Source organism: Diospyros lotus, chromosome 11 (assembly GCF_014633365.1).
Source record: "Diospyros lotus cultivar Yz01 chromosome 11, ASM1463336v1, whole genome shotgun sequence".
NCBI classification, from domain to species: Eukaryota; Viridiplantae; Streptophyta; class Magnoliopsida; order Ericales; family Ebenaceae; genus Diospyros; species Diospyros lotus.
The window spans coordinates 29,788,522-29,804,628 of record NC_068348.1 but is presented as its reverse complement, the minus strand read 5'-3'; the positions used below and the strand labels follow the sequence as shown (position 1 = coordinate 29,804,628).

At 30.8% G+C, this 16,107-nt stretch overlaps 1 protein-coding gene across 4 annotated transcripts in view; it reads right to left on the bottom strand.

Annotated features, from left to right (window-relative positions):
* LOC127812872 (BURP domain-containing protein 3) overlaps positions 1-16,107 on the bottom strand; it is a 51,894-nt gene that overhangs the window by 14,773 nt on the left and 21,014 nt on the right. Inside the window, exons 1-3 of one of the 4 annotated variants that reach the window (XM_052353398.1) lie at positions 9,978-10,186; positions 9,760-9,868; positions 8,886-9,619 (exon numbers count right to left, since the gene is read on the bottom strand). The exons of 1 other annotated variant lie outside the window; for it this stretch is intronic. In XM_052353398.1, coding sequence (XP_052209358.1) covers positions 8,886-9,619; positions 9,760-9,868; positions 9,978-10,019 — 885 coding nt within the window. In that variant the 5' untranslated portion in view covers positions 10,020-10,186. 2 more of the 4 variants (XR_008025999.1, XM_052353399.1) reach the window with 2 other exon arrangements.

The following is a 16,107-nucleotide window of genomic DNA, read 5'->3' as shown; positions in this document are numbered from 1 at the left end:
TGAGTGCCCATTAGATATAATTATGTCTAATTGAATAATTGAAATTGTGTGGTTTGTATTGCATCTTGTGGCCTATAAATAGCTCACTTGATTGCATTTGTAAGTGTGATTATTATTCTTGAATCAAAGTTTAGTTATTTCCTTAGAATTCTCTCTTTGAGAATTGCTTTTGTTCTCTCTCATTTTCTTTAGTATTTTCTCTTGTGATCTTACTACCTTCATTTCTTTCTTCTTTTAAATTCTTATGTCATTTATTATTACTTTATTATTCACCGCCTAAATGGACGGTTAGTTTTAGCCTTTAAATTTCTGTAATTTTTATTCTTGTATTTTAATTGTTCACCGCCTAAATGGACGGTTAGTTTCTGCCTTTAAATTCTTGCAATTTTAATTCTTGTATTTTAATTATCTACCGCCTAAATGGCCGGTTAGTTTCTTCTATTTTAATTCCTGTCATTTAAATTCTGTTATTTAAATTATGTCATTTAAATTCCTGTCAATTAATTTAATGGAGATGAGTAGCTAAATCTAATCTTGGGTTAAGGCAAGGACAGTGTCCAACGCCAATGATTCCCAAATAAAGTTACGCTTTAAATGAGTAACATTAGTTTAAACTTCAATATGAGTGTGTTTTGATTATTGAAAAATCACTAGGTTTGGATTGGAGCGTAAGCCTAACTTAGAGCTTTCATGTCATGCATGAGAGTTACTAGAACTGGAAACGCTATCATACCCAAACCCGGATGATTAATTTAGTTGTTTTGTGTATTAATTGTAATTGAATTTATGGTAGTTTCTTAACTTAGAATCCCGCATATCATGTATGGGGATTGCTTAAACTAGAGCTATCATTATCTTTAATTGCATTTAATAACAAACCCTCATATCTGAAATTAAATTAATGTTGCTAATCTTTTATGCTTAAATTTGGGAATCAACGGGTTGGCACTGAAATTGTCTTAACTCAAGTACTATCCAATTTCATATTCTCACGTTCAGTATTTATTTCAACTTCTGTCTTGTTTTATTTTCTAGTATTTGTTATCTAAAAAAAAATCATAAAAAAAATAATGTTATCCATCCTCTAAATGCGTGTGTGTGTGTGTGACATTCTTTTTCTTTTGCCATAAATAAATCTCTCAGTGGACGACCTGGACTTATCCAGAAAGTATAAATTTAAATTTGGACTACAACTGCACTCGTACACTGACGAGTATAAACCTCTCGCCTAAATAAATAAAAAAAAATATATAAAATTTTTATTGTGTTTTGTTTTGTGTTTTAAATGCAGGGTGAGAGTGCAGTCATATGTGCATTAGAATAAGTAATTTGCATTCATCGGGGATTCAAAATTTAAAAATTGGTTATCGGTCATAAAGTCAAAGGTAACAGTAATTAGCTGATTAGTACATTGTATAATCCCTCAACAGAAGTGGAGACTATTACCCAAGTAAGTGTTTGAACCTAATAACCATTAATTCTGAGTGAAATAACACTTACTCTAAATATGCTCTCTTGTTTATCTTATCTTTTCAATGGCTTCAAAATATCAATTCGCTTTGAATGTCTAGTATGATAGCGGATGAATTTGACTGGTTTCAAACTTCGACTTAGATGACTGAGAAGCATGATAGGGGGATCAATTTCTTTCAGTTTGAGCCTATTAAACCTTTTTCTTTCTTTAAATTAACCTTCCTTGCTATCCCATTTGAGCCATTTGTAGTACAATTTCTTTCGTTACTCTCGGTTAACCCATAACCATATGAATTTTATCCAACCTGGTGTGATTTTGGGAATTAATCTGTCTTTCTATTTTCATATTTAAAGAGAAAAATAAAAAAAAAGAAAAAAAAAAGAGAAAAAAATAAGAAGAAAAAGAAAAAAAAAGGGGGGCAAATTCTCTTAGCTATTCAGCATAACTGTTTCAAAATAAATGCTGAAAAAAAAAAAAAAAATCCCGACACACCCTTTGCACACTCTACATTTTCTTTGACAACCCGTATTAACCTTATAGCCCCATTACAACCCAGTCTGGTCCCTGTTGATGCTATAAATCATGTGATCTCAGAATTCGAGTTTGGAGTAGGGAATCATGTTTAAATTCAGAAGTTACTCATCTAGAGCATTATTCCAATCATGAAGCTATGTCAATTTCCTTGTTCTTTCATGAAAATACGTTCCTTGTATTTGGGATGGCACCGAGTTTTGAACTTGTTCTGCATTTACTCTTATAACGGTGCACTCCCTTGTGTGTACACCTGAGGAATCCTTTTTATTGGAGAGAAAATCCATAGTAAGATTTGAAGTCAAAACTTCGAGAGAGTAAGTCTGTGTGTTGGTTATCCTAATTTCCATTCCTGAGATTGTATGACCTTTAACCAAAAATCTGATTTAGAATGCTAAATTACTTATTCGATTTTATGCATTTTGGTTTCGAATTTGAAATTTTTACATTCATACAGTTATTGTGAATAAAGTTTGGCAGGTGTATAATCTGATTGCTAAGGGACTAGCAATGTTTAAGTTGGGGGGTATGATTAGTGGTTAATTTTATAAAAATTTTGTTATAATTATACCCTTCTTTTGATCTTAAAAATAGTTTAAATTAGATATTAATATATATTTTATGGTTATATGCAAGTTTAAATTGAAAAATGAATGAAATGAAATTTTAAAGTAAAATTTAATAATAATAATAATAATAATATATAAAATTATATATAATACATATACATCATTATATGCATGCATGTAATATATATATATATATATAATATAATCTAATATATATATGTGCCATGTGTAATACATATATATAATATATAATTTATTAATAATATTAAATTATTTTTTTTTAGGCATGAAGAATTCAAGCCCATGAAAAATTAAAGTCCATGAAGAATTCAAATCCATGAAGAAATCAAGTCCATGAAGAATTCAAGTCCATGAAGAAATCAAACCCATGAAGAAATCAAGCCCATGAAAAATTAAAGTCCATGAAGAATTCAAGCCCATGAAGAATTAAGGCCCAATTTGAGCAACCCATGGAAGATATTATTTGGAGAAAGCCAAGGATTATTTTTAATCCTAATGAAGATTAAAAAATCAATTTATAGAAATCTATTTTTATTTTTTATGTGAGAGCTTTATTAGGTGTGTTTTTTAGCTAAAATCCATTTAACTATTAGGTGGATATTATAGCTAAAATCCATTTAACTTTATGAGTGCTTTATTAGGTATGTATTTTAGCTAAAATTGATTTAATATTAGGTGTGTATTATAGCTAAAATCCATTTAACTTTAAGTGTGTGAGTGCCCATTAGATATAATTATGTCTAATTGAATAATTGAAATTGTGTGGTTTGTATTGCATCTTGTGGCCTATAAATAACTCACTTGATTGCATTTGTAAGTGTGATTATTATTTTTTAATAAAAGTTTAGTTGTTTCCTTATAATTCTCTCTTTGAGAATTGTTCTTGTTATTTCTCATTTTCTTTAGTACTTTCTCTTATAATCTTACTTTTTTTCTTTCTTCTTTTAAATTCTTATGTCATTTATTATTACTTTATTATTCACCGCCTAAATGGCCGGTTAATTTGTGCTTTTAAATTTCTGCAATTTTAATTCTTGTCATTTAATTATTCACCGCCTAAATGGCCGGTTAGTTTATGCCTTTAAATTTCTTGTCATTTAAATTCTGTTATTTAAATTTATGTCAATTAACTTTCAAATAAAAATGAGTAGTTAAATCTAATCTTGGGTTAAGGCAAGGACAGTGTCCAACGCCAATGATTCCCAAAGAAAGCTGCACTTTAAATAAGTAACATTAATTTAAATTTCAGTATGAGTGTGTATTAATTATTAAAAAATCACTAGGTTTGGATTGGAGCGTAAGCCTAACTTAGAGCTTTCATGCCATGTATGAGAGTTACTAGAACTGGAAACGCTATCATACCTAAACCCAGATGATTAATTTAGTTGTTTTGTGTATTAATTGCAATTGGATTTATGGTGGTTGCTTAAATTAGAATCTCGCATATCATGTATGGGGATTGCTTAACCTAGAACTATCATCATCTCTAATTGCATTTAATAACAAACCCTCATATCTGAAATTAAATTAATGTTGCTAATTTTTTATGCTAAAATTTGGGAATCAACGGGTTGGTACTGAAATTGTCTTAACTCAAGCACTATCCAAATTCATATTTTTACGTTTAATGTTTATTTCAATTTCTGCCTTACTTTATTTTCTAGTATCTGTTGTCTAAAAAAAACTCATAAAAAAAATCTTGTTGCCAATTTGTCCAAATGCGTGTGCGTGTGTGTGACATTTTTTTTCTTTTGCCATAAATAAATCTCTCAGTGGACGACCTGGATTCATCCAGAAAATATAAATTTAAATTTGGACTACAACTGCACTCGTACACTGGCGAGTATAAACCTCTCACTAAAATAAAAAAAATATAAAAGTTTTATTATGATTTGTTCTTATTATGTTTTAATTGCAGGGTGAGAGTGCAGTCACATAGAACGTTCCAAGGGCATCAACCCAAGTTAGATCACATGAATCTAAGTGAGATGGTTTTAAGAAAGAAATATATCATGTATGAAATGCAAGTATGCAAAGTGAAACCCCCTTTGTGGAAGCCATGTCAGGGAGTTGCAATTACCCCAGCACACGCCATGCTCACCTCAAACACGCATATATGACTCTAAGAGCCACTCATGGCAGCCACTAGCTTGCTACAAACAACCACATGCCATAAAGTAATAAAATAAGTAAAGTAACATGCTAAATAAAGAGAGCAAGTGAGTAGGTCCACATTCAACACAAATGATTCAAGAAATGATCAATATGAAACACAAATAATGCAAGAAACCACTCACACTAGCTGTTGGTCTTGACGATTCACCGTTTATAGGGAATTTAGCCCGGTTTAGCTGCAGTTTCATACAGTTTGAGTCACCAATTCAAGATATTTTTACATATAATCATAGAGAATGATTTAAGGAGCAAAACCACAAAATTATAGAGGAAAAGACCCTGCCACGCGCCTTCACGCGCCACCAGAAGGGTGGCCACGCGTAGCTACGGCTGGCGTGTGTGATGCACGCGCCGTCTCCTTCCTTCTTACGGATTTTATCCTAAAAATTAAAACGGCTATATCTCATTCATTTTAACCCTGATTCACCTTTCGTTTGAACCTATGGACTCCTCTTTCAGTGCTCTACGACCCTATAGAAAGAAAATTAGCTTATCTTTTCGATTTCCTTTCTATTTTTGTGGCTTTCCGACCAAGTGTCTCTATCTTCCCTTCTTTGCTTTTTCTTTGATTTCTTGCACTTGTTTTCTTTCTTACACTTTAGCTTCATGTGGCCTCTCCTCCTCCCTTTTATATAGCCTTTCAAATCCCAAATCTTCAATATTTCTCTTAACTCTTAAGTTAACCATTTTTTCTACCCTAGCAATCATTACAAACTTTGAAATTTTCCTCTTTTGATTCTATCTTCCATTGCAAGCCTCCATGCCTTCCAATCCTAAGCCTCCAAATACACCCCCACGTGACCTTTAAGATAAGCTCTATTATCTTCTTCCTTTGCAAGCCAATCCTAGCCAATCCTAGTCTTCCAAGTTATGTTATCTTAGACTTTTAGGGTAAAATCAATCATTACAATCATAAGACTTTAAAACTTTAGGAAAAAATTCTCAAATCCAATCCTATCTCTCCAACTCATGCCTTCTAGGATAAGGAATCATTATTGCATTCATTCCCTTTAGTTGGAAATAAGCTAACCCTTTTACAAGTTGTGATATTTGCACTTAGGTCCGGTTTAATGCCCTAAAATTGTTTCTGTTTATACTTTAGTTCTAAACTTCCATTTGAAACACTTTATTGCAACATCCAAGTTTTACATTAAATTCTGGGGTATTACAAGATGGGGGTGATGGGGTGGGAAAATGACGAACTATGAGGGCAACAGAAGAGACGAGCACGATGAGGTAGAAAGATGGCGGATGATGAGGGTGACAGGCAATGGCCGAAAAAGCTGGAGGGTTGGCAAACGGTGGGGGAGATAACGATGACCGAAAAAGCTAGGGGCAATGGTGAGGGCGACGACGATGGCCGACAAAGCTGGTGGCGACAGTGTGGGGCGGGAGGTAGAGGGTTGAAGAAGAAGGACAATGGCTAGAAATTCTTCAAAAGATTGAGGGTAAAGTAGTCATTTATTTGGTTAACCCAACTTATTTAGTAACAGTTTTTTTCAAAAATCGATGGGTGATAGCTTTTCTAAAAAGTTGGTGTATAAGCGTTTAAGTTATATAACTTAAACACTGTTTGTTAAAGTCAAACACTTATAATAAATAAGTTAGATAGCTTAAAATTACTATACCAACTTATAAGTAATCAAACCGTTTGGCCAAACGAGCCTAAAACTATAATATGAATTAGAGAGTAGAAGCTGGTAACTTATTCCTTATTCCATGTTAAAGCTAGCTTAGTCAAGCTGAATAATTATGAGTCGAAATAAAAAGTCAACCTTAATTATGAATCCTAGTGTCCACTCATAGTACACCAAACGCCAGGATAATTTGGCATTAACAAAGCATGTGTTTAAGCATTAATTATTTCATTATATATCAACTAAGAAAAATCTAAACTATGGAGATCTAACGTAGCCTAACACTACATTTAATTAACTTATAATGTGTTACATAAACAAGGCAAATAATGAGAATAATAATGTAATGAAGCAATTAACATATATAGATTTTGTAGGGAAAGTTTGGCCATTCCTTTAAACCTTTATGAAACCCAGCTTCCAACCCTATTCCTTGGTGGGCTAAGCACTATCTTTATATCTTTCACATGTAATCCAACTTACTAAAGCCTCTATTTTTTAAGTGTTTTCTTAATACCCTGTGGAAGTATCCCCAATCTTTAATTAATTAGGTAATTAAGTATCTTCCACTCATTATATTATTGTTAATTTAGAGTGACAAATCATTTATGTCAAAAGGGTAATAGTTTACTGTCTATTTTTTTAGGAAGTCACATATTTGATTTTGTCGCTAACGACTCATTTTATCAGTTGATGTTTGGACTAGTCAATACTAAAATAGAATTTAAGAGTAAAAGGGTTCAGGTCAGTCTAAGGGTCATTTGGCCCTAGGCAATAATAAGTTTGGGACCTTTTAAAAAATGATAAAAATTATTTAATATTTAAAAAGTATAATTTTTTAAGGCCCCAGCTTTTGGGGGGCCCTAGACATAGGCCTTAGTGGCCTATGTCTTGAGTTGGCCCTGAAAGGCTTTAATACTATCAATAAAACCTAACATAAAATAATGTTGATCGGTTTCTTAAATAATACTTGGAGTAATGGCTCTGGTGAATGTTCAAATTTGTTATTTTTACCCTTTTAGTCACAAAACAAAAAAAAAAAAAAGGTTGTGACCTTTTCCCAAAGCAGTATTGTCAATTGGGCGGTTACTTTGATGCCGACTTTGTCATGCATAGTCGTTTGTGAAAAAATTGAGATTATTGAGTGGCATTGTGGTGTTTAGCTTGGTTACATTAAGGGCAAATAGACTCGTTAGTGCTTTCATAAGTGACCAGAGGCCTATTGAATCTAAGCTCATAGGCAAGGTAATTAAGGAACGAGCCTATCTGATTTGCACACAAAGATGCTTTTTAGTATCCAATTTACCCCTTTTTTTTTAGAAAAAAACAAAAAAGAAACTAAACTGCATCACTAATAATTATGCCAACTACTAAACTTAATCCAATATAATCTTTAGAGAAACTTATGAATTGATGGTTCTTTCTAGTGTTCATTGTCTATTCCTTTGATTTGAGCTGCTTAATAACTAGGGGTTAACATTACAAATGTCAAAACTTATGTAAAATAATGACTTGAGTTATGAGGATACTCATACACTATAAGTGATTATTTTAGTCAGTATCCTAGGGTTAATAGCACAAAACTCCTTGGATGACTAAACCCAACATGATCATTAAAGAAGTTATTTTATCTGAATATTTTCAAATGGTGATGTTGATAAAGATTTTTCTTAACAGTTCTGTATTTTTTTTCTTTTAATATTAGGAGAATTGTACATTTTTATTAGTTGTTTAGATCTTTTAATGTAACCTTTTGTTGTGAAACTGGTGTATATCCTACCTTAAAATTGTAGACCTTTTTTTGGTTGTTTTTAATAAAATTCTTATTTAAAAAAAAAATAATTATGCATTTAATTTGTAAATGTATCCAGCTAACAAATATGCATTTAGTTTGAATCACAATAGAAATTACCCAATTTTCTTATAATGAAAGGTTAGTTGTTAATATTTTCTATGTTTGGTTGTTAATATTTTCATAGTTTCTTCAATTACTAGCATTGAACGCTTCTTCATTTGCCTATGATCAACTGTATTTTGGAGGCCAAAGGAATATGGATTATTATTTGCAAGTGCTAGCAGAATGGTCATCCCTAAATATTTGGCTTATTTTCCTCTTAGGTCCCTAACTTAATACCAATCACATTTTTTCTGCAAAAAACACTTCATGCAATTGAAGGATAGTTGAAGTTGTGCTAAATATAGGGAAGAAAACATTTATTGCTAGATAACATCAAAGCATCAGCCACCTCCAACTCAAGCCTCATGACTCTTATGTGGTGGCAATCGAAGTACATATGCTTATATAATTACCATACCCGTAGAGTTTCGTATCATACAAACCAAACTGCACAACACAAACTGATGGATCTAATGAGTTGCGGATTCGTTTTTGCAGGAAACCTAGTTTGAAACCCACACGACATGATCCTGGGGAAGGAAATGGCAGATGGGAACTGTTCCTCTCTCAACCTCGAGCACTTGGAAGGCCAGGTGCTTCGGGTTCCATGCCGACGTATCAGTGTGACAAATTGCAGTCGCCTTCACCCTCGTGCGATCAGCACCTGCCATGGAAACCATGTACGCTCTGGTGGTGCTCGTCTTATGGCAGTAGAACACCGAATACGCATAGCTCTGCTTATGGCACACCACGGCTTTGTCGCTTCCCATCTTCTTCACACTCACAATGCTGTACTTCTGCAATGGAGTCTCCTCCTTCTCTACCTCCGTGGAGATTGCTTTGACATTTTTCCCGAGCTTGGAAGTGCTGAAATCAACCATAGACTCCAGAGAAGTTGCGCAGTATTTCTCTTCTCCTCTGATGCCGGGCTCTTCACACTCTGTGATCGTCTTCTTCATCGCCTCGGCCTCAGCTGAGTCGGGTTTCACGGAGAAGTGGTTCAGAATCTCCGGCAACTTGTCGGACGAAAAGGGAATCTTCTCTGCAACCTGGCGAGGTAAGAAGGTAGCTCCGGTGGGGGTACTCTTGACAAAGTGCAAAGCCATCTTTCGTCCCGGTTTCATGTCCTTCTCCAAGAAGAACAGAGCCACAGTGGGGTTGTCATGGAGTTGATCTTGAGTAGCAGCATACTTGTATAGGAAAGGTGCCGGTCCTGGCGTTACGCCAACGTATACTGGCTTTCCCTTGCTTCCGGTACCAACTACAACGCCTCCTTTACCGACGCCGACGTTGGTTGCTTTGCTGGAGCGAAAATCTGGAAGCACATATTTAGCCTATAAATTTACTTTTTACTTCTTTTTCACTTCAAATTTTCAAAATCTCGTTTCTTTTCTATAACCGAAAAATAAGAAAAGCACGAAAAATAGGAAAAATAGAGAGGAGGAAACAGGTAACCGTCGGGGTGAAGAAGGTCCTTCACGGCCGTAGGCATGGGTGTGTTTGGCAACACTGATTTCCAGTATCCCTCTGGCGATAGAGCCGCGTGGCTTGCCACCGCAGCCAGCTGCATGTTCAAGCATTTAAATATATATATATATATATATATAAATTGAGAGAGAGAGAGAGTTTGCTTTGTTTTCAGGAGAGATTGAAAGTTTTAGTTTTCTACTCACAGAGAGAAATAGAGCGAAGATCGGCAAGGGATGAAACTCCATTGGAGAAGCAGAACTTGCAACAGTACTACGCTATGATATTGGCGGGGAGAGAGAGAGAGAGAGATGCGTTTCCCAAGTAGTGGAAGGCAGTTATTATGTATAACAATGTTGATACATGGAAGTAGGAGGAGAAGTGGGTTAGTAGCTAAGTGCATTTATAAGCCAATTTTGTGGGAGAATGGAATGCCGCGGCTACTACTACTTCAACACATACATCCCAGCCAGCCGTATTGTCCTGCTGCTTGGTTTCAATATTTATTGCTTTCAACTGCCCCGTCCCATCTAACTTTGAATGCCATATGTCATCACTCCAAGTGGCGCTTCGTGGGTCTATCCATGTTTCCTCCGGCAACTGTAACCTCACATTTTCATGTTACTCATAATAATTTATATTAGGAATAAATTTAAAAAAAATATTATCTGAATTAATTCGCTGTTATGTACATATTCAAGATTTATTTTAATAGGAAACATTTGTTAAAATGAGTCAAAAATAAATTTATATTAAAATAAAATTAAAATATTTTTTAAATTAAGATATGAAATGATCAACATAATATTTAAAAATATTTAAAAATTTTATTAAATTTTATAAAACATATTAGGAGATATATATGTTATTTTTTCTTATTTGTAAGTTTCAATATATGTTTATTTGGAGGGAGAAAGAGATAAACATATCTTAAAAATAAATTTTTTTCAAGAATCGTTAGATAAATTTAACAAATATTTTATATTTTATATTTTTTAGTTTATATTTTAATTAATAAATATTATCATAATACATAATTAACTTACTATACCGTATTAGTGAGAGAGTTTGCAATTAGAAAAGATTGAAATATAATTACGATAATCCGATTAAATGAATTGCCATGTACATACATACATACGTGATCTTGTATCTTGGAAGAAGCCAGCCAAACTTCCCTGTTAGAAATAATAAATTTTTAATATTTAATATCTATTTAAATCAATTATAAATCGTCTAAGTCACATAATTTGTGGCGCATTAATCGTCTAAATTATTATAAAAAAAATAATTAACCGTCGCATCTAGAATCTGCATGCAGCATAATATAACATAATTAATGCTTGTCATAATATATATATATATATAGAGAGAGAGAGAGAGAGAGAGAGAGAGAGAGAGAGAGGGGATTGCATAACGAGGGAAAATGCATGGGCAAACATATATACGTTCCTGAAGGCAATGAGTTTTTGTCCGAACTTGAAACAAACAACCACCGGGAATTTATTAGGGTTTTATAGTGAGATCTTCCTTTTATATTGTTGGGGGTTGAGAGGTCACCTGTCCGCTATGACTTACACCTCCACATATTATATCTATTATATATATATATATGTGATAACATAATATTTTTAAGGTTTAATCAATATATATATATTTAATATTTAAATAGTCTTATTAGTTAATTAAATGTTCAAAATAGGATGTATTTCTCATCAACTAATTAAATTATTTAAATACTATAAATAAGATAGAATAACTATATTTTATTTAAGAAAAAAACACTTATTATACTTTAACTATTATTATAATATTACCTTATATATGTAGATATATATATGTATCTCTTTATGTTTGATGCCATTAATAGTTTATATATGATACCTTAAGCTCAATATTGTTTATGAACACTTACCATCTATTGATAGCGTCGACAATTCATCGCATGTGTTCAAGAATTTGGGATACTATAAAATTGTGAGTTAATTTTATCTTTGTGTGGAATTGTACAATCGTCTAAATCTCTCATAGGGGTTAGGCCTTGAATTTTGATGCACAGAGAATTTTTTAGTATGTTTAGACCGAGTTAAGATAGATCATGAATTTTAAAAAGGATAGTACACTTTGAGCCAAAAATTATTAGTGATCATGGACTCCTTGAATTTCCCATGTTATAAACCATTAATCTATCAAACATCACGCAATAGATATTACACAAATATATTATAAGATACTAATTTTATATTAGATTACCATATCTGTACTATTATATAAGTAAATATTCGTTTTTGTGTTACAAAACTTTATCAATAAAATAGTTTCTCAAAATACTATGTATATATTTTTTTATGAATAAAAATATTTTTTTAAAATACCCTTTACATATCTTTTTTTTTGAAGAATAAAATTAATTATAAATAATACGATTTAAACTCATAATTTTTAAATAATAATTAATCTACGAAACATCACATAATAAATTTTTATTTATTTATTCTTACAAAGTGTATAATACAACCCACCTTTTTCTCTCTCCCTCTCTCTCTATATGTATACAAGGTGGCAAGATTTTATTATTTAATTTCACTTAATAAGCATGGGGTGCCCTTCATGGAGTGTGGTTGTCCATATAGTCGGTTTAACACAAAATATATTCATTATTGAATTAGTAGTTAATTTAGTATTGATGGGTTTTTGGCTTTGTGTTTTGACTTTTTTAAATTTTAAATGTTTACCCGAAAGACTATGTTTTGTTGAGTTTAACAAGAAAAAACTAATATGGTATTATGGGACTAACACTTGGGCAGCGTTAGTTATGGGGTAGAAAAAATAAAATTTAAAAAATATTTAATATAAAAATACTTTTTATTATATTTTTTAAATTTATCGGGTAACCTTTCGAAAAGAAGTCATGTGACTTCTTATTTGAAATTCTTCAAATAAATTTATCTTAAACCTTACAAATAAGAAAAAATGTCCCATATGCCTATCAATGCATTTTAAAAAATTTAATAACTAGTCTGATAAAAATATTGAAATGCTTTTTAACTTTATCATGATTATTCCATATCTTAGCCTTGAAAAATATACCAACCTCATTTTGATGTAACATTATTTTGTTCATTTTAACAAATGATATCTTAAACAACGACAGATGTCATATAAATTCATAATATCATTTAACCTTAACATTTTACCTTGTATATATACATATATATTGATTTACTTACGAAGCGATTCATCGTGTCTAGTGTCATTTATTATATACCATACTTTGCTTCATCTCGATACATCTCTAGTATCAAGATTGATTTGATCGTCGAAAATTATCCCATAAGACACCCTTACAGATCAAATAAGTTTTGAAAAAGCTTGGGATCAAAGATAGCCGATAGACACAATCAACTTTGCATAAACCTAACAATCATCAACTCCAACCATATCACAATAATTTGACATTTGCACACTCAAGTAAGAGATTATCATATCATGTGTCAAGTATTTAGTATATAGTAAGAGATTATCATATAATGTGTTAAGTATTTTGTGTATACTTGTCTTAGGGCATAGGTCGAGTGGTCGGATAAGTAATATATCGGTGTCAATCTGCTTGATTGCAAATTCGATTTTTGCCTTAAGCAAGGGCAAAAGCAATGGCGGAGCCAGAAATTTTAGGCAGGGTGGGCAAAAATTAAACCTAAAACTCTAAACTCTGTTTAAAATTAAATAATATAAAAAATTTAAAAAATATAATATTAAAAATATATATCAATAAATTATACAATCGACGTATTTTCATATTTTAATAACGCCTCATAATAATATCATTATCAATTTTATTAAATATCTATTTTTTAATATACACAACTAAATTATTGTTCAATCATTAATCTCCAATTTGATTGCGTAATTGCGTCTTGATAAGCTTCATGATTATCTTTTAATTATTGATCTCCAATTCAATTACGTAATCGAGTCGTTACAAACTTCATGACATAAAATATATTTTCTGTCATAGTTTCAAATATGTAATTAGCAAATTTATAATAAAAAATAAAAAAATTAATCCCTTTAATTAAAATATAATTAAAGAAACAGTCAAGGATGTTAACATATACAAAAGAAAAATGAGTCAGATTTTTATATATCTTATTTTTAATTTTCGGTCAATATTGAAAAAAACACTGACAGTCGCCACCATGGCTGATGGTTTTCGGTGATCAAAGGCAATCACTCGACACCCTTATTCCTATCAACCAACATACCCAAAAATTATTAAAATCTAACGGCCAAATTTTATAGATCTAAACTTAAGCTTTGGGCGAGTAACAGGGGAGAGGGAGAAAATGGATTTGGGGAGATAAGTTTTGGGCGAGTGGAGCCCTGCAAAAAGAAAAGATGAAAAAAGAAATTTAATAATTTATTTTAAATTATTTCGATAGCTGTAGGTGTAGCCCACGACGTACCTATAGCTTTACTCCTGACGTAATCAAGAGCATAAGCATCGAGGGCCGCGTAAAGACAGTCATCCCAAATATTCAGTGTATAGCTTAATCAATTATTATTATTTTTGTTAGTTTTTAGAAGCATGCATGAAAACTAACAATGAGAATTAAAATTTAGAAATAAATTTGGTAAAATACTTTGTTTAAGTAGTGTTTGTTAACAAAGATACATATAAAAAAAAGTGAGATAAGAAAAATATCTCGGATAAAAGTATTTTCATTGTATTTATTAAATTTATTTAAAAAAAAGTCGTGTGATTTCTTATCTTAACCTTTTTGAGATAAATTTATCTCTCCTTTATTTAGATAAGTTATCTTAAACTTTATAAATAAGTTATTTTGATACAATCTTATGTTATTTATTTTAATAAACGTCTACATTAGAGGTTGAGACATAAAGAAATGAAAATGAATGATATCTAAATGCACAAGTGGCCGAATAAATAATATAGATGTGACACGTATTTTAGTATAATTTGTATTAAAAATATATAATATAATATATTAATAGTGCCACACTAAATGTTATTTTAAGTGTCAAGTAACACTTTTTAATTAATAAAGAGGTTAAATTTTTGCTTATTAATTTATAATTAGGTAACTATTCAAGTCAAAAATCTAGTTCATCCCTATCTCTCGAAAAATTAAAGATTCTGTAATAAATTACTTTTGATATTATTATATCAAACACTTTAAGCCACGCCAATGGAAGCCTAAATCATAATAATCAAAACATAAATAACGGTATTACTTTACAAATAATAAATGTATTTTATTTTTAAATAATATAGATTTATTATTTTTATTTTCAACTACAAATTACTCTCATTAATTGAATAAATATTATAAAATACAATATATTTAACATCAATTTATAAAAATATTTTATAATTAAAAATAAAATATAATAAATATATTTTATCTAAAAATAAAATAATAATTAAAATTACCCCTTAAATAATAATCATCAATCTCAACCATATTTGATATCTTTATTAATTGAAGTCTGGTGGGAAGCCTGGCGGCCAGAATTAATGGCACTTAAAGAATACAGGAACTTGTCAATTTCTTCATATTCCATTATATTTATATAAGTAATTATTATGTTTTAATGTTATTATTATAAAATTATGTTAATAAAGTATTTTTTGAAAATATTTTTTATGTTTTTTAAAATATTTAATTATATTAATAAAATTTGATCTCATGATTTCTAAATGATAATTAATTTTTCAAATAATTTAACCATTATACTAAGAATTATATTATTTAAATTTTATCTTAAAAATTATAAAATAAATTATAACTGTTAAACATGATTCAATAAATTTTTACTTAAATTTTTTTATTTTTTACATGTGTACACATGAATCGCCCCTTTAATATATTAATAAAATTTTTTTTAGGATAACATAAATGGTTCACCGCATGCACCCGAAAATTTGGGATATCCTGAGATCCTGCATTCAAATTTGTCTCTATTTGAAATTGTGTAATCGCCTATATTTATTTATGAAGCTAGATTACCTGATTTTTGATTTACGACGAATATATCTATTTACTTAGAGCTATGGAGTAAAGGGATTGCAGATTTGGGAGATGGGCCAGGAGATAGGTCGAAGCCGAATATATTTATTAGTGTTTAATCACCAACTTTTAAATAATCATTAACATTACCCTTATTATCATTAATTAACACTCATATTGGATTGTTTATAGCATTTTATACCTTATTCAAAGCAAGTTTTTTGTTTATATTCCTAAGTTGAAAATTGTCAATTCCCGTAAAACTACTTAAAGTTTGGATAATTTGGAGGATTAATTCAAGAAC